This window comes from Staurois parvus, unplaced genomic scaffold (genome assembly GCF_062004578.1).
Source record: "Staurois parvus isolate SC_StPar_1 unplaced genomic scaffold, SC_StPar_1.0 ptg000900l, whole genome shotgun sequence".
Classification (NCBI taxonomy): domain Eukaryota; kingdom Metazoa; phylum Chordata; class Amphibia; order Anura; family Ranidae; genus Staurois; species Staurois parvus.
The window spans coordinates 919,402-944,749 of record NW_028318696.1 but is presented as its reverse complement, the minus strand read 5'-3'; the positions used below and the strand labels follow the sequence as shown (position 1 = coordinate 944,749).

General features: G+C 42.6%; 1 protein-coding gene across 6 annotated transcripts in view; it reads right to left on the bottom strand.

The window, feature by feature from the left end:
* DNM2 (dynamin 2) overlaps positions 1-25,348 on the bottom strand; it is a 244,936-nt gene that overhangs the window by 127,428 nt on the left and 92,160 nt on the right. For all 6 annotated transcript variants that reach the window (XM_089656333.1, XM_089656334.1, XM_089656336.1 and 3 more), the window contains exons 3-4: positions 15,817-15,966; positions 6,108-6,311 (exon numbers count right to left, since the gene is read on the bottom strand). In XM_089656333.1, coding sequence (XP_089512459.1) covers positions 6,108-6,311; positions 15,817-15,966 — 354 coding nt within the window. The remainder of the gene's footprint in view (positions 1-6,107; positions 6,312-15,816; positions 15,967-25,348) is intronic.

Sequence of the window (25,348 nt, the reverse complement as noted above, 5' to 3'; positions counted from 1 at the left end):
CATTACGGTCAATGTCAGTTAGTCAGTTCTCCCCAGCATCAGTTAAGTGTCAGATTGCCCGCTGCACTATTGTAGTCCCATTACAAGTTACTGATCACCGACATTAGTAGTATAAAATAATAAAAAAAAAATTTCCAATACATAGTTTGTAGACACTATAACACTTACAACTTATTATCAGGGACAAATATATACATTGGTCAAGATTTATTGCCCAAATAAACATCCAGGCGGCTTTCCTATAGATCTCCTTGTGAAAATTATGGAATTTAAGATGGGTAGTCTGATCGTGGCAGAAGATTTCAATTGTTGTTTGGACCCATGGATGGAGGCGTCCTCGAGTGTGCAGAGAGAGGTAGAAAATTAAGAAGGTTGAAAAGGTGGTTTTATCAAAATCAACTACACCTGGAGAGTAAAACACCCCAGAGAAAGATTATACCTTTTTCTCTTCTACACACAGATCATATTTACAATTGGACTATCTATTAATAACACACAGGCAGAATCCTTGGTTAAATCTGACAGAGGTTATGGCCATCTCGGATCATGCCCCGATCACGGTGAGACTATGGTTGGGAGGTGAGGGAAATATGAGGGCTATGTGGAGATTAAATGAGGCACTTATAGAAGATCCTGATATAGAGAAAAGGTTAAGGGAAGAGTTAGAGCAATTTTTTGCGCTGAATGAAACCGAGGAATTATCAGTGGTTACTATATGGGAGGCACATAAAGCCTACATGAGGGGAATCTTGATTGCCGCAGGGAGAAAAAAAAAAAAAAAACCTGAGGGAGGAAACTAAAGGCGGTAATTGATGAGTTATATAAACTAGAACAGGCACATAAAAAAAACCCCAAAAAAAAACCAGGATATAGATTTGCACTGGAAGATTACCCTTAAAAAAGAAGAACTGAAGGACCTATTAGAACAGGAAACGAGGATAGTCTTTAATAGAGTGTCAAAGGAAAGATACCAGTGGGGGAATAGACCAGGAAAATTTATTATGAAAAGATTGAAGGAAAAGAAATAAAAAAATGATATAGAAAAAAAAATTAAGGATGACGATGGGGAATTGATCTATTACACCACTGGTATTGATGTGTTTCAAAAGTTTTATAGTAGGCTTTGTGAGGTGAACCCTATAAATCAAAAAGCAAAAGAGGAAAAGAAGAGGAGAAGGCAAGAATTCTTAAATGCGGCAGGGTAACCAAGAAATGCAGTAGATAAATTAGCATCCCTAGAACGAGTAATTTTCCCAGAATGAAATTAGAACAGCCCTGAAACGTTCGGCAGGAGGAAAGAGCCCTGGCCCTGATGGTTATACAGTGGGGTATTACAAGAAATTTAAAGAGTTATTGGTCCCTAAATTTTGTAGGTATATGAATGCGTTGTTGAAGGGAACGGAAATGAGAGAGGAATCATTGCACGCATATATACAGTGAAGGAAATAAGTATTTGATCCCCTGCTGATTTTGACTGTTTGCCCACTCGCAAATGATCAATCTAAAAATCAAATGGTAGGTGTATTGTAACACTGACAGACAGAACAGCAACACAAAATTCAAAAGAAATGCATGGAGTATGCCATATGGAGGAAGACAAAATGGAAAAAAGTTAGAAAAGATTGGAGTAGGTGGTATGAATTAAAAACATCTGAAAAATATCTTAAAATGAGGGGTGCCCCGGTAACAAGGGCTGGAGATTCAAACTGGTTAACTAGATAATAGGGTTGTAGATATAGGTTGATGAAACGGAATGAAAGATGGAAAGGCTAGGTCCACATCTGTGCGGTTGGTGCCGCTGCGGATCCGCAAGAAAATCTGTCTGGCCGCACCACCTGCACAGAGAAATGCGGACCCGCGGGCAGGTGCCATTAGTTCTAATGGCACGCCGCCCGCACAGGAAAGCGCAACCGTACTGGGAAACGAGGTTCCCCTGCGGTCTGCATTTTTGGAAGAAGTGCAGGGACTTCTTCTCTGTGTGTCACAGGGCACAGGAGTCCTTTCAAATGAATGGGCTGTGGTGCCCACGCAAAACGCGGCCCACACGGCTGCATATATGTGAAACAGGGCTTAGAACTACTCAGACAGGGGTAATTGTATTGGGAGAGGAGAGATGGGGGGGGAGGGTTGTGATAAATGATTAATGGTTGATTTTTGTAATGTAATAAAAGATGTAACACTTACTGGGAATTTTTTTTTTTTATTTAACCAAACACATGAAGGAGAATGCTTTTTGGCCAAAATGTATAAATAAATTAGTTTTTTTATTGGATATGTTTTATAGCACATTTTTTTAAATCTTTAGTCTTGTATCACAAAATGATCCCAGTGGTCATCAAATGCCATCAAAAGAAAGCTTTATCTGTGTGAAAAAAAAAATGTTTTTCTTCATTTGGGTACAGTGTTGCATGACTGTTCAATTACGAGTTAAATTACCACAGTGCTAAATAGGGAAAATTGGCCTGGTAGTAAAGGGGGTCAAATTTTCCAGAGCTGAAGTGGTTAAGTAAAAGGTCAGCAATAAAGGCAAAGTCGCTCAGGACAATGAGGATGTAGATGGAAATCACCATTATGTTCAAACCTTTCTACCAGTCCTCTAAAATCCTCAGGACTCTTGTTAGACCTTTTCAAGCAAGACACTCCATGTATAATACAACAGACTGAGCACTGTGGCCATGTACCATAGGATGTGTAGGGTACCACCAAGCATGATTTCACTGCTGTTGGTATAAGTACCCGCCGGAGGACTAATGAGTAATAAGGGTGTGTGAGTAGTTTGAATTAACCACTTGCCCTCCTGAGGATTTACCCCCCTTAATGACCAGGCCTCTTTTTGCTACTCAGCGCTGCACTAATTCAACTGATAATTGCGCGGTCATGCAATGCTGCACCCAAACAAAATTTTCGTCATTTTTTTCACACAAATAGAGCTTTCTTTTGGTGGTATTTGATCACCTGTGCACTTTTTATTTTTCACGCTATAAACAAAAAAAGACCAAAAATTTTGAAGAAAAACTATATTTTTTACTTTCAGCTATAAAAAAAAAAAATGTATAATAAACTCAAAGTTAGTTATAATTTTAGGCCACAATGTATTCTGCTACATGTTTTTGGTAAAAAAAATCCCAATAAGTGTATATTGATTGTTTTGTGTGAAAGTTATAGCGTCTACAAAACTATGGTATAGATACTGCAATTTACGCCATTTTTTTTGCTATACAGCGCTGCGCTAGTTTAACGGACAATTGCGCGGTCATGCAATACGGTACATAAATGAAATTTATGTCCTTTTTTTCACACAAATAGAGCTTTCTTTCGGTGGTATTTGATCGCCTGTGGGGTTATTTTTTGCGCTATAAAAAAAAAAAAAAAAAAAAAAGCTGACAATTTTGAGAAAAAAAAAAAAATAATATTTTGGACTTTTTGCTATAAAACACATCCAGTAAAAAAAAATTTACAAATCTAATTTCGTCATAAATTTTGGCCAAAATGCATTCTGTGACATGTCTTTGCTAAAAAAAAAAAAAACCCCAATACATGTAAATAATTGGTTTACGTGAAAGTTATAGCGTTTACAAATGGCGGGAAAGATACTCAGATTTTTATTTTTTTTATACTAATAATGGCGACGATCAGTGACTTATGGCAGCGATCAGCGACTTATGGCAGGACTGCGGCGGACATTCTGACACTGGGGGGGAACTGACTTGGGGTCACTGACATCCCCAGTGACACCAATACAGTGATCAGTGCAAAAAAAACAAAACACTGACACTGTACTAATGGCACTGGGGAGGAAGGGGTTAACTTTTTATTCACTGAAAGGGTTAACTGTGTGAGGGGAGTGTTTTAATAGGGGGCAGGGGTGTGTACTGCAGGGGACATGGCTGATCAGGAGAGATAAACTCTTCTCTCCTGATCAGCGTGTCAGGAGCGGTCAGGGAACTGACAGAAAGCAGAGCTACTGCAGCCCTGCTCTCTGTCAGTGATTGCCGCTAATCGGCGGGACATGGCCGGTAATGACCGGCCATGACCCGGCGACTGACACCCGCGGCTGGGATCGGAGGTGCAGGTAGGGCGGCGGCGCGCCTCGCGCGTGCCCCCTACCTCTTTTGCAAACACACGTTTTAAAATGTGCTTTTGCCCAGCCGTGCCAACCTGCCACCGTATTTCTACAGTGGCTGGTCAGCAAGTGGTTAAAGTGAACCTGTGATGAAGATACCTGCAGAATATTACACTGTGTACCATCCACAGTTCTAGCAGATCCCACCTGCTTGTTAGCTTGCAGCCTGTCCATGACCTTGGAATACATTCTAGCGTCAAGAAGTGATAACAGTGGTAAATCTGGGAACTTACAGCTTTACTCTCTCCATATACCACTTGCAAATGTAAGCAGCTGATGCTTTCACTAACATTTCAGAAAAAAATAATCAGAAATAAAACAGATAAAGCCAATTCTGGATAATCTTACAAACTTGTAGTAAAATGCACACGGTGAAGGCACATTAGTTGCTAGCTCTAAAACAGATTAGCTACCCTCGTTTATTTCCCCAAAACTAGGACCATCAGCTATCATCTTTTGCTGTCAAAGATTCATCAAAGTCCAGTAGCAGTCAAACCATGTTGTTATTTCCATTCTTTTCGTTCTGTGCGACTTTTATAAAAGGACAAAAACGTTTCATCAAGGGAAAACAGGCAACTCAACCGGTTTCTGCTCTTTCAACAAAGTTTTGGAAGAGGCTCCAAGCGCATGGCCACTGCTCTGCACTGTTTAGAGAAAAGTACAGATATTTGGAGGAGTCTCAGGGTACATTCACACTGGCACACTGAACCAGTTTCTGGTACGGTTCACCCACTTGGGCAGGTTCTTTTGTGTAGTGCGAGTGTCTCTTAACCATGACCGGGATTGGTTAAGTGTACCACACCTAGGACCGCTTGGCAGAGGTGGTCCCAGGTGCAGTTCCCTTGTGGCCCAGCACGGTTTTATACGGTGTCAGTGCAAACTGTGCCAGACCATAGAACTCTCCATACATGGCAATGTACTGAAGCATGGATCACTGCTCCAGTTAGTAGAGGAGTGTGCCTGGAAACAATTTGTAAATTTTCTAAGGAACACTTCCTTAAAATGATACGAAAGCTAAAAACATTTTTTTTACACCTTAATACATTCCTTGCATTAAGGCAAAAAAACATTTTCAATTTCTCTGCGTTCCCCTCCCCACTTCCCTGTATGAAGGGGAAGGGAACAGTAGATCCAGCAATGTGCATGGCTGTATCTCTTCTCCCCTCTCTTCCTCTTCACACAGCACTAGAGCAGCAGCAGGAGCCATTGGCTCCTGCTGCTGTCAATCAAATGCGGGGAGGAGGAAATGGGGGGCAGGGCTAAGTCCCATTGTGTAAATCTATAAAGTGCAGCTCCATAGAAATAGCTCAGGAGCATGCAGACATTGTGCGCCTCCATAGCTATGGGGACACACAAAGAAGAGGAGAAGCCAGAAGCTTTGCCGAGGGACCCGAGACATGGAGATTCAGGGCCACTCTGTGCATAACATGTTTGTTATTTTACTTTAAAAAAAAAAAAAAATTAAAAATTAAAAAAACATTAAAAAAAACATTTTTTGACTTAAATTAACCCACGCCTGAGTTAGTGTTGTTAAACTGGTGCAAGTGCACCCTCGTTCTCAAAAGTAGCCAGCAAAGGGGACTGCTTCTTCTGGCTTCCTAATGTTCTTTTCATATAGCACTTATTTTCCTTGTGAGCAGAAATTTAGCCTAGACCAAGAGGCATCCAGCATCCCAAAGGTCACCACCACAGCACGGACTGACCAGAACAGAAGAGCTTCAGGAGAAAAAGGCCATCACAGCGAAAGAGGTGGATAAACACTTGTTTCTTTATGAAGGAGGGACCCCTCGCAAGGATACATCTAATAAACCAGATAACATACTTGTGAAAATCGTGTGCCCAGGGACATCAATGTATTACATTTCAGGGCTATGACCAACACTTACCCAAAACATCAGACAAGCCATTTATTCTCTCCGTTTATAAACACAGCAAATAAGAAAACAAAACGAAGTCTGGCTTCACACATTCATGGTAACCTTACCTTGGGGATCCACCTCTTTTGATAATTTCAAGGCATCGGAGTTGGCCAGGTCAGTGTTGGCTGGAGTGACAGCAAGGATTAGACAGCTATCTCTAGTGATGAACTGGAGGATCATGTCCTTGATTTGGTACTCAATGTCCTGCGGCTGGTCACCAACAGGAATCTTTGTGATACCTGGGAGATCAATCAAGGTCAGGTTCAAGACTGGAACACAAAAAAAAAAAAAAAAAAATAGATTAGGAAGTAATGATAACTCAGAACACATCATTGTCTAACAATCACTATAAAGATGCATTTACTGACATTATTGCCTAAAATCCCAATATATGTAAACTCAATTCCTAAAACCTCATTAACCACTTCCAGACCGGACACTTCTACCCCCTTCCTGACCAGGGCAATTTTCAGCTTTCAGCGCTATCACACTTTGATTGACAATTGCGCGGTCATGCAACACTCTACCTACATGAATTTACCATTTTTTTGAGACAGATAAAGCTTAATTTTGGTGGTATTTATTCACCGCTGGGATTTTAATTTTTTTTGCTATGTAATTAAAAACATCCAAAAATTTTGGAAAAAAGTTTTTTTTTATAAAATTTTGCAAATAAATATTTCATCATAAATCTTGGCCAAAATTTATTCCGTTATCTTTTTAGTAAAAAAAAAAAATCCAAATTAGTTTATAACCAAAAATTATAATTTTTAAACATTTTGTTTTAAATTTTTTTTTTTTTTTTATATTATTTTTTTTTTTTTACATACTGTCACCCTAGCAGTACAGTGTCACCATGGTTACACTGTACTACTTGTGGGGGGGTGATGAAGTTTGGTTTTTTTTTTTTTTACACTGATTGCTTTTACACCCACATAGGATGTAAAAGCAATCATTTCTCTTTCTCTCTGTCTGCATTCTTGCACTCATTGAGAAGTACTGAGTGAGCTGTGATTGGTCACAGCTTGTCACATGGTACAAGGCTGTTGTGAATAGCCTTGTGCCATGTGACCTCTGTGATCATTCACAGATTTCACACGTAGTAAGCAATGATGTCACAAGTGACATCTTGCTTACTACTTTGCATGTGATCACTGATTGGCCAATCTGTGATCACATGATCGGGACCTCGTACAGAGGTCCCGTCCGACGATCGGTGTTTCACTGTGTCCGGAGGACACAGCGAGCACCAGATCGCGGTGTTGCGCGCTCCCAAGGAGCGCGCACAAGCAGGGTGCGGGGAAGCCATTTATAAACGGCCACCCGACCCTGCAGTGCCACCGTCTAGCCGTTTATATGCAATGGCCGGTCAGGAGGTGGTTAAAGCTTTAAAGTGATTGCAAAGGGTTTTATTTTTATCCTAATGCATTTTCTGCATTAAACGGGAAGAAAAAAAAAACAAAAAAAAAAAACAAAAAGAACAAACAAAAACACACCTTTTACATGTCTGCAGCAGCTCCTCTCTCGGCTCTCACAGGCTTGACAGAGCAGCAGGAGCTATTGGGTCCTGCTGCTGTCAGTCAAAAACAGAGCAGGGGAGGGGCCGAACCGGGCTGTGTGTCTGCATAGACGCAAACAGCCCAGCATGGGAGCAAGCTTGCACAAGTGCCGACCACAGGAAGCAGCTTTATGGTGGACACTCGGTGGAGAGGACTCAGGAGCACCAACAGGGTACACAGGAAGAGGAGAATGGGCTGCTCTGCGCAAAACCATTACATGGATCAAGTAAGTATACTTAAATTGATTTTGTAAATCATACTTTTTTTTTTTTAATTAAAATTTAACATGTTATAGAGGAACTAAATCCTTTATTACTTTGCTTCCCTTTCATAAGGAGAAGTCAACAAGCTCCCTCATTGCTGTAGACATATTCTCTCCAGCTTCTTCCAGGTTCACTTTCTTTGACTATCTTGAGGGACTGAGCCAGAATGATGTGACTCTCACGCATGCACATAGCCACTTCCTGTTACAGGATTTTTATACACTGTGTCCCTGTCTCAGAACTTTGCTGCTGTGTAGTCACCTTATCAAACTTGACATCCAATGGAGATTACAAAAGTGGCAATTTCAACACATATTATGTATCATGGTCCACGTGTCAATATGAAAACCTGCACTGAAAATGTCATGCAGACAGGAAATGGCTGTGAGAACAGCAGCACTTAGGTGTAACAAAAATTGGAAGAAAATTAAAATTATAATCATTTTACAAAAATGGCAACAGTTGATATACATCGCATTTTGATACTATTATACAGGGATTTAGCAAACGGGTAGTTGATCCAATTGCCTCCCGGGGGATCTGGAAGCAAATTTTTTCCCCACTGAAGCAAACAACCAGGCTTTATTGTATGCTTTGTTTATTTTTTTGCCTTCATCTGGATCAACTGCGGTTATAGGATTGTGTATATGGAGGTTTTCTGTTTTTTCTTTTTGCACTGGTTGAAATAGAAGGACTTGTGTCTTTTAGCAACCCAACTACTGTATGTAACAGCTGTCCCTCCATCCCTATTAATTCCAGTGTGGGCTGACTTCATACCTTTACGCTGCGATTTTTCATATTACACACTAAACGCTTTATCAACATTGACATTTAAGTACCAGAACCAAACTCACTCAGGTTTTTTTTTCTCTAGAAAATTAATAGATAATGAAAAATAAGGTTTAAGAAAACCTGACATTTTATTTAAATATAAATTCATAAATAAATTCATAAATAGCAAGGTTTAGCCTGCTTATGATGCAGTGGTTGGGTTTCTATTTTCTGACCTTCGAGTGTGCTACAAGTTTTTCTAATTTAGCATTGTAAAGATCACCTTTCACGTTCAATTTTCAAAATCATTTATGTTTATATTATTTGTATTTTTAGTATATTATTCATATTTAGTTATAACTTTTATTTGCCATTGTATTAAAGTGATGCTTAAGCTTCCCTTTTTCATTAAAATAACAAACATGTTATACTTACCCGCTCTGTGTAATGGTTTTGCACAGAGCAGCCCGGAACCTCCTGGCCCCTCCCCCCCCAGCTGAGTGCCCACCATAGCCAGCAGCTTTCTATAGGGACAATTGTGCGGGCTCTCTCTCAAGCCGGGCTGCTTGAGTCTATCCAGATACACAGCCTGGCCCCGCTCTCTGCAAACAGGTTTTGACTGACAGCAGCAGAAGACGATGGCTCCCGCTTCTCTCAGCCAAACCTGTGAGAGCCAAGAGAAGAGCTGCTGCAGACGTGCACAGCACTTGACCGAGATGGGGCTGAAGGCTAGGTTCACATGTGTGGGTGGTGCCGCTGTGGATCCAAAAATCCGTGCAGCCGCATCACCCACACAGAGAAATGCGGACCCGCGGGCAGGAGCCAATAATTCTAATGGCACGCCGCCCGCACTGGGAATCACAACCGTACTGGGAACAGAGGTTCCCCTGCGGGCTGCGGTTTCCAAAGAAGTGCAGCAACTTCTTCCCTGCGTGTTACAGGGCACAGGAGTCCATTCAAATGAATGGGCTCTCGTGTCAGCACAAAATGCGGCCCGCACGACCGCATATATGTGAACCGGCTCAGTGAGTATTTAAAGGGCTGTGGGGGGAGCTGCATGTAAAAGGTTTTTTTTACCTCAATGCAGAGAATGCATTAAGGTAAAAATAACTTTTACCTTCACAACCATTTTAACTATCACAACATTTAAATGTATATTCTGTATTCTATATTCTACCATAGCAACATACGGTATGTAGGAATTCCCAAAATCATATCCCACCTATTCTGAAACCTGCGCCGACACAGGTTTTCTGAGGCTTGAAATACGGCACCTGTGACAATGTCCTTAGTATTATTGTACTGGTTGTATCACGGTTTAGTTATTCCCATACCTAAAGGGATGCCGGCAGTGCACAGGCTCTGGAACACTGGGACTGATCATTATAAAGGCAGAACCACACAATTACCTCTAAGTCCACTGGAATGAGCTTTCTCAATATTTACACACCATAGGCAATTAAACTTAGCACATTACTTGCAGTGTATAGAGCCAACAAGAAGAGGATTTTTTTTTTTAACCAATCCAACTGGGCTTTAGTGGTAAATGTGGGTTTTGTTCTGCTACAGAACTCCAATGTAAAGACATTGGACACTGCTAACTAGAGTTGTGCCGATACCGAGTACTCTTGAAACGTGAAACAAATACCTTTGTGGTGTGATTTGAGCCCATACAAAATGAATGGACTCGAATTGCACTGTAAAGAATTGCATGCAATTTGAACAGAATGCGGTGTGGCTCCTGTCTGAATCGCATGCGGTTTCCTGCACAGCTCCTGTGTGAACCTGGGCTTGTCATAGTGACTTTAAGCCCGAGTTCACACAAGAGTGGTGTGGGAAACCTCCCTGCTTGGGCTCCTCCTGCCTATCTCACGGCTTTGTTCCCTGCATCACCAGCAGCACTCTCCCTCTTGCCTCCAGCGGCTCAAGCCATCCCACTGGACCCTCTCCCCATTCCACTGTACCAGATTGTCGATCCCCCACTGTCAAACATCGAAAAGCCACTTCACCGACTCAGGGATTTGAAATCCCTGCAGCTTTCTCTCTTCTCCTCGCACTGCTGATAGAGCAGCTTCTGATAGCTAAGTCTTGTCCATGCGAGTCCATGGGTTGAGTCGCTGAAGGCTGGGGGGAGAGAGCCGCTGGTGATGCAGGGAAGAAAGCCAAAGGAGACAGGCAGGAGGAACCCAAGCCACAGCCGCTGAGGTTTGCAGTATTATTGGGAGGCAGAACTTCGCTGGTGGAACCAGTCATGCAGGGAGGTCTCCTGCACCGCTCCTGTGTGAACTCAGGCTCAAAGTCCCTGTGACAAGCCTTGGGTCACACAGGAGCGGTGCGGGACACCGCATGCAATTCAGACAGGAATTGCACTGCATTCCTCCTGCTCAAATTGCAAGCAATTCTTTGCAATGCGATTGGAGCCCATTCAATTTGTATGGGCTCAAATGGCACCGCAAAAGGTATCAAAAAGGTATCTGTACTCGTAGGTAACACACACAAAAAAAAAAAAGGAAAAATCGGTGTAACCCTACTGATAACTGTGGTAAAGTACATGTAAATGGCCTCTAAAACAAAAGAGGAAAAAAGTGAACACTTTTTATTGTTACAAAACAATCTGAGCAATTTCAATGCCATAATATGGTCTGGTATGTGCAGCAAATGCAACAGTGTAAGCTGTTGGGACATTGTATGCTTGATCTCCAGCACTGACCACACACTGAGTTTGGTCTGACTCATGTAGGTTTCAAAACACTGTTTATATGTAGAACAATGCTGCTTCCTGCACCTGTATGTAAACCCCAACAATGAATTACTGTTCTTTGATTTTTTTTTTTTTTTTTTTTATGGTCTGCTAAATTGAAAGCATTTAGTTAGATCTGTAGATAAAACACCAGCTGGAAAACCAGTGAGCCCCAACTTTGTTCACTCTGCCTGTGTGAACTGAAATCTCAGGAGTTCTTATCAGCCCTTTCCAGTTCTCTTCTTAAACCCCTGTCCAGGTTTTATTGCTGCCTGTGCCCCTTTTAGCAAGATTTCCCCTCTCTATGTGTCCTGTTTACTACTATTATCATCAAAAGTGAAAGTAAAAGAAACCCCAAATTTTGTGATGCCCCCAGAAAAGTAATAGAGGGGAAATTTTCCAATGGGGACACCAGTTCTGGTGACCTGGGGTTCCCCAAGGAACTCCCTTAAAAAGTGGACTTCCAGTCTTTTTGTAAACTTCAAATATTTCAAATGCCCCTCCAATGTACAGTGCGAAATGGAAATTATTTATTTTGTTTCTAAATACCTTTATTATAATTCTTCGGGCGATACTTCCTGTCCCGGCCGCCTAGGCGATGACGTTATTAGGCGATTCCCATTGACTCCAGGGATTTTTCGTCATCTATCCCAGGAGTCTTTGGGAAGCCTAATAATGTAATGTGATTGACAGGTTGCCATAGCAACAGGGTGGGTACTTCCGTGATGCCACCATTGCTACGGCAACCTGCACTAAACACAATGCGCCGAGCAGTGTCATTACTGCACAGGCTCGAGATCGGGAGGTGCATGCTGGGTAGCCAGCTGCATTGAATCCTAGACACAAGTGGGCTTCAGATGCCAACATTCTAAATGGCCACCTGCCTGCGTCTGAGATCAGGTACATTTTTAAAGATTTTAAGCTAACCAGCAAGAAAACTGTTCTAACAGTATTCCAATTTAAATGTACAAGTAATAACAATCACAAGGGAATTTAAAAAAAAAATTGATTATGGGGACTGGAGCTCCGCTTTAAATTTGCTAAGATTTTCTCCCTTCCTGTTTTTGCTATGGGACAGGAAGCGAAGGGAAATCTCCCCAATAGGACACAGATGACAAAATAAACAGGTGTTATAACCCTCCTTATACTTTAAGTTGTCATTGTGGGGTTTATGAATAAAAGAGAGCTCTCAGCGCACTAATGGCTAATATCCAGTGCTATATGTCCATATTCCAAATAAAGTCTATGACCAATAACCGCTTCAGATGGCAGCCATCTCAGAGTGAGCCAGCTCTGTATGCAAAGGAAAAAGAAAAAGAGGCGCCTTCTGAGTGTAGTATGTAAAGGAAATTTATTAATTCACAATGTAAAAACTCACATACAGGGAAGTAAAAACAAGCCCATCAGCAGACAGTTTGCTGTGTCCTGCAGGGGTCTGTCCCGTGTGGAGCTGGCTGCTCGGGGAGATGACAAATCCTGGGTAGCTGGGGAGAGTGGAGGTCCCACCGTGTCCAGTAGAAGGAGCAGTCAGCTCCAAGCGCATAGCCCAGCAATGGGCAAACTACAGCCCGGCGGACCTTTTAATCCGGCCCGTGGAGCGTGATAAAAAAAAAAAAAAAAAAAAAAAAAAAAAACAGCCAGGGCAGGCAAACATTGGCTGTCAGGATGTGTGTAGGCGGTGCAGCGTGACGAACGTGAGGGAGCTAGGCTCCTCTCACAGTCCGCCCTGAAGACCGGAACGGCGCGGGAACACGGCGAGAGGGACGCGCGGAGCAAAGGTAAGTGAATTGACACAGGGGGGACTTGGCTTACTACTTGGGGGGGAATAGTACTGTGGGGGATGAATTACTATAGGGGGGATGAATTACTATAGGGGGGATGAATTACTATAGGGGGGAATATTACTATACTTACTATGGATGGCATGGTAGTGTTTAAAATAATCTAAACATTTAATGTTACAAATTTTAATTTAATTTATATTAATTCACACATACACAACATTCATCTACTCTTGGTCCGGCCCCCGGGTCCAATATATGAACCCATTGCGGCCCTCAAGTCAAAAAGTTTGCCCACCCCTGGCATAGCCTGTCCTCCCTTCAGTTTACGGTTTCTCTTCTTGTGTGACGTCACTTCCGCCCCTGCTGTGGTTCATGCTGGTTAAGGGCACTTATGGTTCTGGTCGGATGACGGAGCCCTGGACTCCTGGCTGTCTCTAGCTCCCAGGAACTCTGCCCGACGCTCACCTTACACTGTGGGACCTCCACTCTCCCCAGCTACCCGTGATTTGTCATTACCCCCAGAAGCCAGCTCCAAATGGGACGGATCCCTGCAGGACACAGCAAACTGTCTGCTGATGGGCTTGTTTTTACTTCCCTATATGTGAGTTTTTACATTGTGGATTAATACATTTCCTTTATATACTGCACTCAGAAGGCGCCTCTCTTTTTCCTTTTCCATTGTGGGGTTTACATGCACTAACTTTCAGTACAAGAAATGATAGGATTGTGTTGAAACACCTCAGCGAAAAAACAGCAGGCCCGTTTGACTTTCCTCCATGCTACTTATTGTTTGCAATTAACCCGGACCTCACTCAGTTTTCTCAAGAAATGATTTTGGTCTTCTAATCTCCTGTCTTGTAGCCAAGACTAAAAAGACAATCTGAGTCTAAGTGGATATACTGTATATTAATACAGAGAGTCATACAATGTAAAGTGCTCTCACAAGGCTTTCCAGATGCAATAATGCGGACTAAGAGCGTCCCGAGGGCCTGATGCCAACTACAGTGCTTCTGACTGGAAAGGCCCTTCAGGTCTGTCGTGTAGATATAATAGCAAGTGCTTCTCTGGTCTTCTCAGAATGACATACTTAGAGGTAGAGCAATGAAAATAGATTAGTGCTCATAAGACTGAATTTGTCCTCAACTGTCATAATATTAGTTACGCCTTGTGTAAAGCAATTAGGCGGCTATGTGGAAATTACAAACTGGTTTAAAGAGGACTTATACTTAAATTGCAAAGTCCATCTCTAGCCAAACGGTTTTTTTCTGATTTTAAAGTACAGAATAGTAAGACCTTGGTTTTTTACCATCTGTGTCCTGCTGGAGCGAGGTAAATACGTTCTTGTCCCAAGATGCAACAGAAAGTGAGAGGCAATGTCTCAAAAGTAAAGGGTAAACCTCACTTAGTCATTTCCACAACAGGTAAGGGCGACGTCCGCTTTCTCACAAACTCATGGGAAGGCAGATCCTAAAACTTGGAAGTCGTCGCTCCTGCACTTTTCTGAAGAATCCTTCGCTTTCCTAAAGAAAGCTGTGTGAGGTCACTCCTGCTTAGGTGAACATGCTGGAAGCTTGGAACTAAGAGAATGATGCTTTCCTTTTTAGTATTTTTTGGCCTTGAACAAGGATCTCCAAACTTTCTAAACAAAGGGCCAGTTTACTGTTCCTTCAGGCTTTGGGGGGGCCAGACTGTGGTCATCGGGAATAGAAATTGTCCTGGCATCAGTGGGAGTAAACAATGCATCTTTGGTATTAGGGGGAGGATTGGCACCCCATCGTTGGTATCAGTGGGAGGAGTAGTGCTCCATGATTGGTGTCAATGGGAGGGATAGAGCCCCATAACTGGTGTCACTGGGAGGAATAGTGCTCCATGATTGGTTTCAATGGGAGGGACAGAGCCCCATCACTGGTGTCAGTGGGAGGAATAGTGCCTCATCATTGGCGTCAATGAGAGGAAAAGTGCCTGGCTGTTGATGTCTGTAGCAGGAATTATGACCCATTTTTTGGTATAAGTGGGAGGAATAGTGCCCCAGGGGTAAGATAAAGGCAAGCAAAGGGCCGGATCCTGCCCCAAGGCCGCAGTTTGGAGACCACTGGCCTAGAGATTAAGGATGGGGTTGAGGGGCTACCATATAGAACTTGGTTCCTATTTTGGGGGGGGGTAGAGTAGGGGTAGGGCAATGTTTAAAACCCGTTCGTTTTATTGCTGTTTCCTGCTGGGGAGATTTACCTTCATTTCTTGTCCCAGAGATGTAACTAAAAGTTCCCATTGAAACGATTACCCCTCAAACCATGCTCTAATGACAACTGAAATAGTTTGGATTCCCCATTAGTTTTTATCCAAAGGACAATGGTCAAGGTAAATACCTACTGCAGCCATAGATAGGGATTCTGATCCTTCCCTAGTTTTGTATATATTTTAAAACTTTCTGGGATGAAAAAACAGATATGAAGGGTTAAAAAAAACCCACAACCTTTGTTGAAGATCATACTGCTGAAATAGATACAGAATTAACTGCAAAATGTAAATTGTGTCTGGAGTTCAGCTTTAAGACCACATGAGTTGGCAGTTTGATATATAATACAGTTGCATAACCTGAGCCTTTCATTATAACCTCAACTTCATAAAAGGGATTCAAATAAAATCTTGCTGCTCACCATGAGGAGAATAGACCCGAAGGTTAATGGGCACAGGTGAAATGCCTTTGTTGGTTCCAGTTACCCGGTCTGTTTCTGCTTCAATTTCCTGGCGAACTTCATCGAAATCCGTAAATTTCTTTGACTTGCAGTGCAGAAACTCAGCATACTCTATAAAAGGAAGAAAGCGAGGATTATACAAGGAACCGATGCTATGTGAAGATCTGTGAGGAGCCAGCAACTATTTTTAATGGCAATATACCTCTTAATTACTTCGCCTTTCTGGACATACTACATGAGCCTGTAACTTTTGCCCAGTGGGCTCCTGGCTTTAATGTAAAAGTAATCCAGGTGGCTATAGAGCTACCAGATCACTTTTACTGTACTTTCGGTGTGACAGACCCACACATCATTCAAGGTTTTTAAGAAGAGCTGGATGCTTTTTATAACAGACTGAAAGCAGGCAGGCTAATCACGCAGAAGACATGCAAATGTCTCTTCTGTGATAAAATATGCCTACCTGCCTGCAGTCTTCTGCATCGCTGGCACAATTCCCATGTGCTGGGATGACAGGCTCCTGCACTGTGCAGGATTATGTCAGTCCGTGCTGGCCAATGTCCAAAGACTGGCACCCAGGGAAAAAGATGTCAGCACCAGTGAGGGACCCAGACCATTAAAAAAAAGAGGAAGTAAAGTGTCTTTAGTCCTGCTTTAAAGCACCACCTGATAGTTTTGGGTATTGTATTTTTTGCCATTTTGTGGGCACGTGCAGTTTTGTGGCCGACATATTTGGTATCCATTTACTCAACACTACCTTAGCTTTTCTTTTTGTAGGAAAAAAAAAATAGGGATTCAATTGTTTGTGTGAACTAAAATTAATTTTAGCATTTTTCCTCAAAATATATGATTTGAGAGTTGTGCAAATATTGTGCAACATAAATAGCAATAACCATCTTTATTCTACAGGATCTCTGCAATCAGAAAATACACAAGGTTTTGGGGATTACAAGCAATTTTATAGCAAAAAAAAAAAAAAAAAAAAAAATGTAGATTTTAAACGAGTGTGCAAAAATAAAATAAAATAAATACATCGCTCCAGAGCGGAACTGATTTACCAAGTGCACAAAACATTCACAAGAAGCTGCACATGTTCCACAGGGGGAAAGGGGAAATAAGGGCACTTCTGCCACTAGAAATACTTTTTTTTTTTTTTTTTTCTGATCAACAAAACTGCTCACTAACCAAAAGTTGATCCCACGTAGGCAAATTTTGTCCCAGATATGATCTGTCAGATCAGCAAAAATTAAACAGCTGTAGTGGGAAGACCTACCAAAGTAATCCATTAAAGGGTCAAGTCCCTCCCAAATATAAGATAGTATTATTGGATGCTGAAGAGTTAAAACGCTTGAGTTTCTCTTTTGCTCTTTGGGACTCTACTGGTGAGATCTCTATGGAGAATATAACAGGAGCAGCAGCTGGAACATACAAAAAGGTGCAAGCGAAAACCTAAAATTCCCAAGAGTTCAGGATAGGACACAGTCAGGAATCATATCAGACTGGATGTCACTCCACTTCCTCAAACTAAACCTTGCTAAAACCGAGCTCCTAGTATTCCCCCCAGCCTGCGCCCCCCCCAACCTCTCCATCACGACCAACAACGCCACCATCAGCCCCACCCCGCAAGCCAAAGTACTAGGTGTCATTCTAGACTCCAATCTGTCTTTCCAGCCTCAGATCCAATCGCTGACAAATTCATGCCCCTTCTCTTCTCCATCGCCAACTCATACACTCTCCTGGCTTCAACTACCACCTCTATGCTGACGACACGCAAATCTCTCTCTCCACCCCTCACCTCACCCCCTCAGTCTCCACCCGAATCACACACCTGCTGAACGACAGACTGGATGTCGCTGCACTTCCTTAAAGTGAACCTCTCCAAAACCGAGCTCGTCTTCCCCCCAGCCCGCACACCACCCCCCACTAAATTCTCCATCACGTCCAACAACGCCACCATCAGGCCCACCCCACAAGCCAGGGTACTTGGGGTCATACTTGATTCCAATCTATCCTTCCAGCCCCAAGTCCAATCACTAACAAACTCGTGCAGACTCCACCTCCGCAACATCTCCAAAATCCGCACGTTCCTAACCCCAGAAACCACTAAACAACTCATCCACTCCCTCATCATATCACGACTTGACTACTGCAACTCCCTCCTCGCCGGCCTACCCCAACACAGGCTATCCCCGCTTCAGTCTATCCTGAGGCCAGACTCCTCCACCTCACCAACCGCTCCCTATCCGCCTCCCCCCTCAGCCAATCCCTCCACTGGCTTCAAATTGCCCAACGCAAAAAAATTCAAAATATTAACATTGACGTACAAAGCTGTTCATAACACTGCCCCAAACTACATCACTGATCTGATATCCATCTACCACCCAACACGCACTCTCCGCTCCTCACAAGACCTCCTACTCTGCAGTTCCCTGGTCTCCTCCTCCCATGCCAGTCTCCAGGACTTCCCCCCCATCCTCTGGAACTCGCTACCCCAATCCATCAGACTGTCACCTACCGTCCTCACCTTTAGGCGCACCCTGAAAACACATCTCTTCAGAGAAGCCTACCCAGCCCTCACCTAATTGCTGATCTCCTCCGCTCTTCCCACCACTCCATCCCCCACAGCTATTTCCTCCTGTATCACTCTCCCCTCCCTCCTAGATTGTAAGCTCCAAGGAGCAGGGCCCTCGAACCCCTCGTGTATTGCATTGTATTGTTACTGTACTGTCTCCCACTATAATGTACAGCGCTGACCAAACTACTGGCGCTATATAAATACTGAATAATAATAATAATAATAATAATCACAGAAGACCTCACTGCATGATTATTGAAGACAAAAAAAAAAAAAAAACAAAAAGAAAAAAAAACCCTGCACATGGAACTATGACTTTTGGGTGAGCTAACCTTTTAAAAATTACAACCTGTCTGTAGGAACAATTGCTTTTTTTGATCTGACAGATTAAATCTGCAGCACATTTGCTGACAGAATTAATTAGGCATAATGGTATAAAGTTCATATTCTAATCAAATAAAATCTAAAATAAATGCATTTATGACTAAGCATTAAGGATTATTTGGAAAAGTACAGGCAACAAATGTCATGCACACATTAAAAGTGACTCCACCCCAGACTGGTATTTTGGTGTTTGGTAGATGCTCATGTATTAAAGTATGTCTAGCCAAAACTTTTTTTTTTCTTCCCCCCCAAAGAGTAAGGAAGGGTTGACACTACTATCATAAAAGTCTTTTTTGCGGTCTCTGTCCTGCTAGAGAAACTTCCCTTTACTTCCCGACTCCCCAAATTGAAGAAAAATGTACCTTTTTGCTGCCACCAGAATATTTGTCCTCATATTTTCCCCTACCTCTTTCTCTCACAATTCTTGGGTGAGAACACCTGCTGGCAAATCTGGGCTGCCAAACTGACAGCCAAGAATTGCTGTGTACTTGCAGCTGCTGAGGTCAAGGAAACAGACTGACAGTGTTTACAAAACACTGTTAAGGTGAGTTGATTAAGAAAAAAAAAAAATATATTAAAAAGCACTCCCCCGTCCATCCATGCTCACACCAAAAGGCAAACGCGCACCTCAGTCCCGCACACATATGTAAACCGCAATCGCACATGTGAGGTATCGCTGTGAATGTCGGAGCGAAAACGATAATTCTAGAGCCAGACCTTCTGTATAACTCTACAGTGGTGACCTGTATAGGCTTTTAAAGCTTTGCCTATAGAGATTTTTTTTTACGTCCCGTAGTTTCGAGCCATACATGGACACACGCAGTTTTAAGGTGTGACATGTTTGGTATCTACTTTGCGTAATATAATTGGGTATTATACTAGGTATTTTTTTACTAAAGGAAAACCAACTGTGCACTGCAAGTGCATTTGCTCCAGAGCTTAGTAAATGAGGTAAAGCTTCACTTTGCAAAAAATACCCAATCAATCAAATGTAAAGAAAATGAAAACAGCATTTTTGCTTGCACATGTCAAATGATAGCAAAGCTCCCCCTCAGACCTAGAGCAACTACACTCGCAGTGCACAGACTATTTGCAGCAAATCGACCCCAATGTCTTTTGTGCATTAAAATTCATTAAAATGTATTTAAAAAGAAATCAAAAACAAAAGTGCGTTTGAAAAACCTTTGCGCAAATATTGACACAAAAATATGTAACATCCACCATTTTATTACATAGCCTCTGCTTAAAAAAAAAATAAATAAAAAGTAACACCCACACACTTGGCCAAAACTATTGTGACGCCGGCCTTTCCACACACAAACTTTAATGGCATCCCAGTCTTAGTCAATAGGGTTCAATATTGAGTTGGCCCCGCCCTTTGCAGATATAACAGCTTCAACTCTTCTGGGAAGGCCGTCCACAAGGTTTAGGAGGGTGTCTATGGGAAGGTTTGACCATTCTTCCAGAAGCACATTTGTGAGGTCAGGCACTGATGTCGGGGGAGGAGGCCTGGATCACAGTCTCCGCTCTAATTCATCCCAAGGGTGTTCTGTCGGGTTGAGGTCAGGACTCTGTGCAGGCCAGTCAAGTTCCTCCACCCCCAACTTGCTCCTCCATGTCTTTATGGACCTTGCTTTGTGCACTGGTGTGCAGTCATGTTGGAACAGGAAGGGGCCATCCCCAAACTCTTCATACAAAGTTGGGAGCATGAAATTGTCCAAAATATCTTGGTAGGTTGACGCCTTAAGAGTTTCCTTCACTGGAACTAAGGGATCACATTCCCCTCCTGCACCAAACTGTTACACTTGACAATGCACAGCGACCCATTCTTTCACAAATGTTTGTAGAAGCAGTCTGCATGCCTAGGTGCTTGATTTTATACACCCGTGGCAATGCAAAGGAGGTTATTGGAACGTATGTATGTATGTGTATGTATATGTATGTATATATGTATGAATGCATGAATGTGTAAAGCAAACTGCCTGGTTCCTTCAAAACAGGTTTTTATTGGGCCTGATCATATCTTTACCTCTACTAGCAAAAACAACTTCACCCTTCACCATTCTATCACATGCCCATAAAAACCTGGCTGGGTTAAAATGAAAAAATTAAAAAAAAATTTTCTTTATTGGCCATATAAAATGTGCAGACTTTAGCCCGTGACCCTGTTTTATGTAGCAGGGCTTGTACTTTAGGCTACATTCACAGGAGCAGCCAGAGGTGGATAGTTTGCTGTGTTCAGAGGCAAATGCAGCTTCTGGACGTAGCCACATTCTGTACTTTGGCTACATAATAAATGGCCGATTGGCTGTGGCCAAAACTCTGCAGAAATGCTGACTCTAGACACATGCTGGCTGTATTTGAATGTAGCCTTGGCTGCTACTTAGCACCTAAACACTTGAATATTTTTAAATCAACAATGCATTCAGGTTGTGTTTTGAGCCTATAAAAACGCATGGCTGGTAATTACTGTATGAGAAATGTAGAAGTATTAGAGAGCAATGGGTTAAAAAGGAGCCCAACAGTCATTTGCCTCTTATTTTGAGTGTTTCAAAAAGCTAGAGCAAATGAAAGCACCGGTTTAAAGAGGTAAAGGTCGACCCACGCAGAAAATGGTTTGTGATCTAATCTGTTGCTAAATTTATAATCCAGCCACATAAAAAATTACAAGCCAAGAAGGCCAAAACAGGTTCTACCTGTGGGAAGTGCCTTTAATTACCCTGAGTGAGGAGACAACAGCTGAAAGGTTACTGTGTTTTCCTCTGCTTCAATGCCATATTAGGCAGCCTATGATAAACAGCGGTTTCAGAATTAATTTCCTAAAATGCCTTCTTGGTCTGCAGGGATGTGTAGTTTCACGGTCCCCAATGCAAGAACAATTACAAACCCAAACTGTTCCAGAAGATCTATTTCAGTAGGGCAGCTTTGCAAGGGGCAGAAACAGATCTACCATTGGCCACACTTGCCAAAACACAAATGAAAGTATAACCATCCAAAACTGGGAAAAAAAAAAAAAAAGTGTTGCCCTTAGACTGGAGAGGCATTAGAATACCTGTCAGGCCATTATTTCTGTTGGTGTCCTCGTTAGGGAGATCCACCCTCTTCATTTGTCCCCTTTACAAAATCATCAACAAAAATGAAAGAAAATCCCAAATTTAAGGTTGTCTCCCAAAAATTAATAGAGGAAACATTTTCCCATGGGGACACAAGTTTTGGTGACCCTAGTGACAACCAGAGGCTCCCTCACTTTGGAGGGATTTCCCCTCACTTCCTGTTTTTGCTATAGGGAAATCTCCCCAATGGAACACAGATGGCCAGGAAAAAAAAAAAAGAAAAAAAAAAACCCTGACAGGGACTATAACCCTCCCTAACCCTAGGTACACATCTGTGTGGGTGGTGCCGCTGCGGATCCACACGAAAATCCATGCAGCCGCACCACCTGCACAGAGAAATGCTGACCCACGGGCGGATGCCATTAGTTCTAATGGCACGCCACCCACACTGGAAAACGCAACCGTACTGGGAACTGCGGTTCCCGTGTGAGCTGCGTTTTCAAAAAGTGCAGGGACTTCTTCCCTGCGTGTCACGGGCACGGGAGTCCATTCAAATGAATGGGCGCTCGTGCCTGTGCAAAACACGGCTCGCACGGCCGCATAGATGTGAACTGGGAGTTATGCAGGCCATAGATGGGTCAAAAATCGGCCGCTTTTCATCCCATCTACAGCCGGCAAAAAGTGTTCCTGCAGAGAGCTCCGCTATTTCTTTGACAGTTCCTTGACATTTATAGCGGTTGCAACAATGTATTTGTATCCATTTCGGATACAGATGTTTTTATTCGGAAACAGATACATTGTTGCAACCGCTATAAATGTCAAGGAACCGTCAAAGAAATAGCGGAGCTCTCTGCATGGACACTTTTTTGCTGGACTGGAATTCCTCTTCTTCTTCCTCCTCCTCTTCTTCTTCATCCTCTTCTTTTTGTCTTCCTCTTGCAGGTCACTGCTCATGCGCAGATTTTTTTATCGGTAAAAAGATGGGCCGATTTGCCCATCATTGCCGCGAAAATCGAGCGATCTGCAAAATCGGCCAATTTTTTTCCAACTTTACCGATAAAAAAAATCTGCCAAAATACTAAAAAACGGCCAAACAATTAGCCCACTAACGATCTGAAAATCGGCCGATTTTATTTTTGGCTGAAAAATTGGCCGATTTTCGACCCATCTATGGCCTGCATTAGTCAAGCCATAGATTATGCTGTTTTCTCTCCTTCAATCACAGGTTGAACATAAAATTACTTAATTCCCCCAGCAACACAGTCATTGTTGATGAGGGAATCCCTCCCGCAGCGCTACTGTGCTCTGCTGGTGAGGAGCAGAATATGATGATCACTGCCAGTGGCTACAGCAGGGAAAAAAAAAAAAAAGTTTTGCCTTCAGTTCTACGTTATGGATAAGAGAAAACCTTTTCAAACTATAAGGGCTCGTTCACACTAGGCTGTTTTGCCAACGCTTGCCAAACGCCCCTATAGCTTTTGGCAAGCGTTGGTCCGGCGTTTGCGGAGCGTTATTAACGCTCCGCAAACGCCGCATGCGCGGTTTAGCGGCGGTTGCTAGGCGTTTGCCGAGCGCTAATAACGCCCCACAAACGCCTATAATGCAGTTTGAGTGGTGTTACCGCTCCGCAAACACCCCGCAACCGCACCGCAAACGCCGGCCGGGCGTTTGCGGAGCGGCACCATAGACGAGAATAGGAGGCTTCAAAGCCTCCTGACTCGTCCAGAGGCGTCCGTTTTGCCGCGACGCAAACGCTCCCGTTAGAACAGCACCATGTGCTGTAATGTGCAGAATTGGCAGAGGCGTTTGGGAAGCGGTAAAAACGCTTACCAAACGCCTCTCTGCCGCCTGCACACAAGGCTAGTGTGAACGTAGCCTAACAGCACCTATAAAAGATTGCATCTTCCCTGAAGACATGCCAGGATAAATCAGCGTTCGTAGATTGTAAATATTCTGGGATTGTTATATGCCTTTGAAGCTTCTTGGGCGTAAAATAAACATCCTTTTAATAATAAGGACATCAGTCTGCACAATCAGTGGTGCTTTGTTTCCGCAGAATGTTTATTAGCACCAGACCAAGCAGTAGGATTTAAATGCCTGGTTGTCCCTTGGAGTTTGCTGTAGAGAGGTAAGAAAATGCATTTGCACTGGTTCAGCTACTATTGAGGACAGGAGACATCTGAGGACTAGTCTGGTGTACTACCTATATATCACAGCTAACAACTGCACTTAGAGTCATGTGTTAGACAACTCTATATATAGGAACATCTATGTATAGGTGACTGGATTATTTTCAGAGTGCCTTCACTTCTAGATGGAGGTTTCAATATTAAGCGGTTTATGGCATACTGGATTTAACCAGAGCACCTTTTCAGGTGTTGTATTTCGCAATAAAAACAGAAATGCGCAGTTGCTTTAATAATTGTAGAAAATAAAAATAAAGTGGAACTTTACTCTCTCAATCAACACGATTTTTAATCCTTACGCTGCTAGCATTAGTAAATTGGAAGGCATATTGTATATAGGACCTTTCCATATAATTTCGTCAGTTGCTTCCTGGCCTAGGACAAAATGATGTCAAACACCTAGGAATCTTCATAGGCATTTTTTTTCATTCATCTGGAGGGGAGGTTTTTCACTCTGCATGTTTAAACTAAAGGCAAATGGATATTTCACAATAAAAAAAAAAAAAAAAAAAAAAAAAACCATGGATGGATGGATGGGTAAATTTGCTTTAAATATTAAAAACTAAATCAATCAATAGAACTTTCAGTTTGTGATGCTCAAATACAGTTCTGCTTTACAGTTGGGCAGCACAGTGGCTAAATGGTTAGCACTTCCGCCTGGCAGTACTAGGGTTGTTGGTTCAAATCCTAGCCACGGAACCACCTGCCTGGAGTTTGCATGTTCTCCCTGTGCCTGCGTGGGTTTCCTCCGGGTACTCCGGTTTTCTCCCACACTCCAAAGACATGCTGGGAGGTTAATTGGATCCTGTCTAAGTTGGCCCTAGTATGTGTATGTATGAATGTGAGTTAGGGACCTTAGATTGTACACCCCTTGAGGGTTAGGGACTGATGTGAATGTACAATATATATGTAAAGTGCTGTGTAAATTGACGGCGCTATACAAGTACCTGAAATAAATAAATGATATTAAACAATTTTTGTTTTCAATGCTCCTTTCAGCTGCCCCTTCTTTTCTAATGTCAATGGTCTCCTTATCCTAGCAGGGTCCTATGGAGCCACCCATTTGTGAGCACTCCCAGCTCAGCAGTACAGCCAAACGCCACACACGCGCACACACGCAGGGAGGAGCCAGTAATGTCACGCCGCTAAAAAGGGAGTGTGCAGGCAGCTATTTTGTTGGAGGTTATCCATACTATGAGCCCGGATACTAAAAGTGCACCAGCTTTAGTGTACATTATAAGTTGTGTATATTTTAGTTTAATAAAATATTGGCACCTATATGGAGAGCGCTAGATATT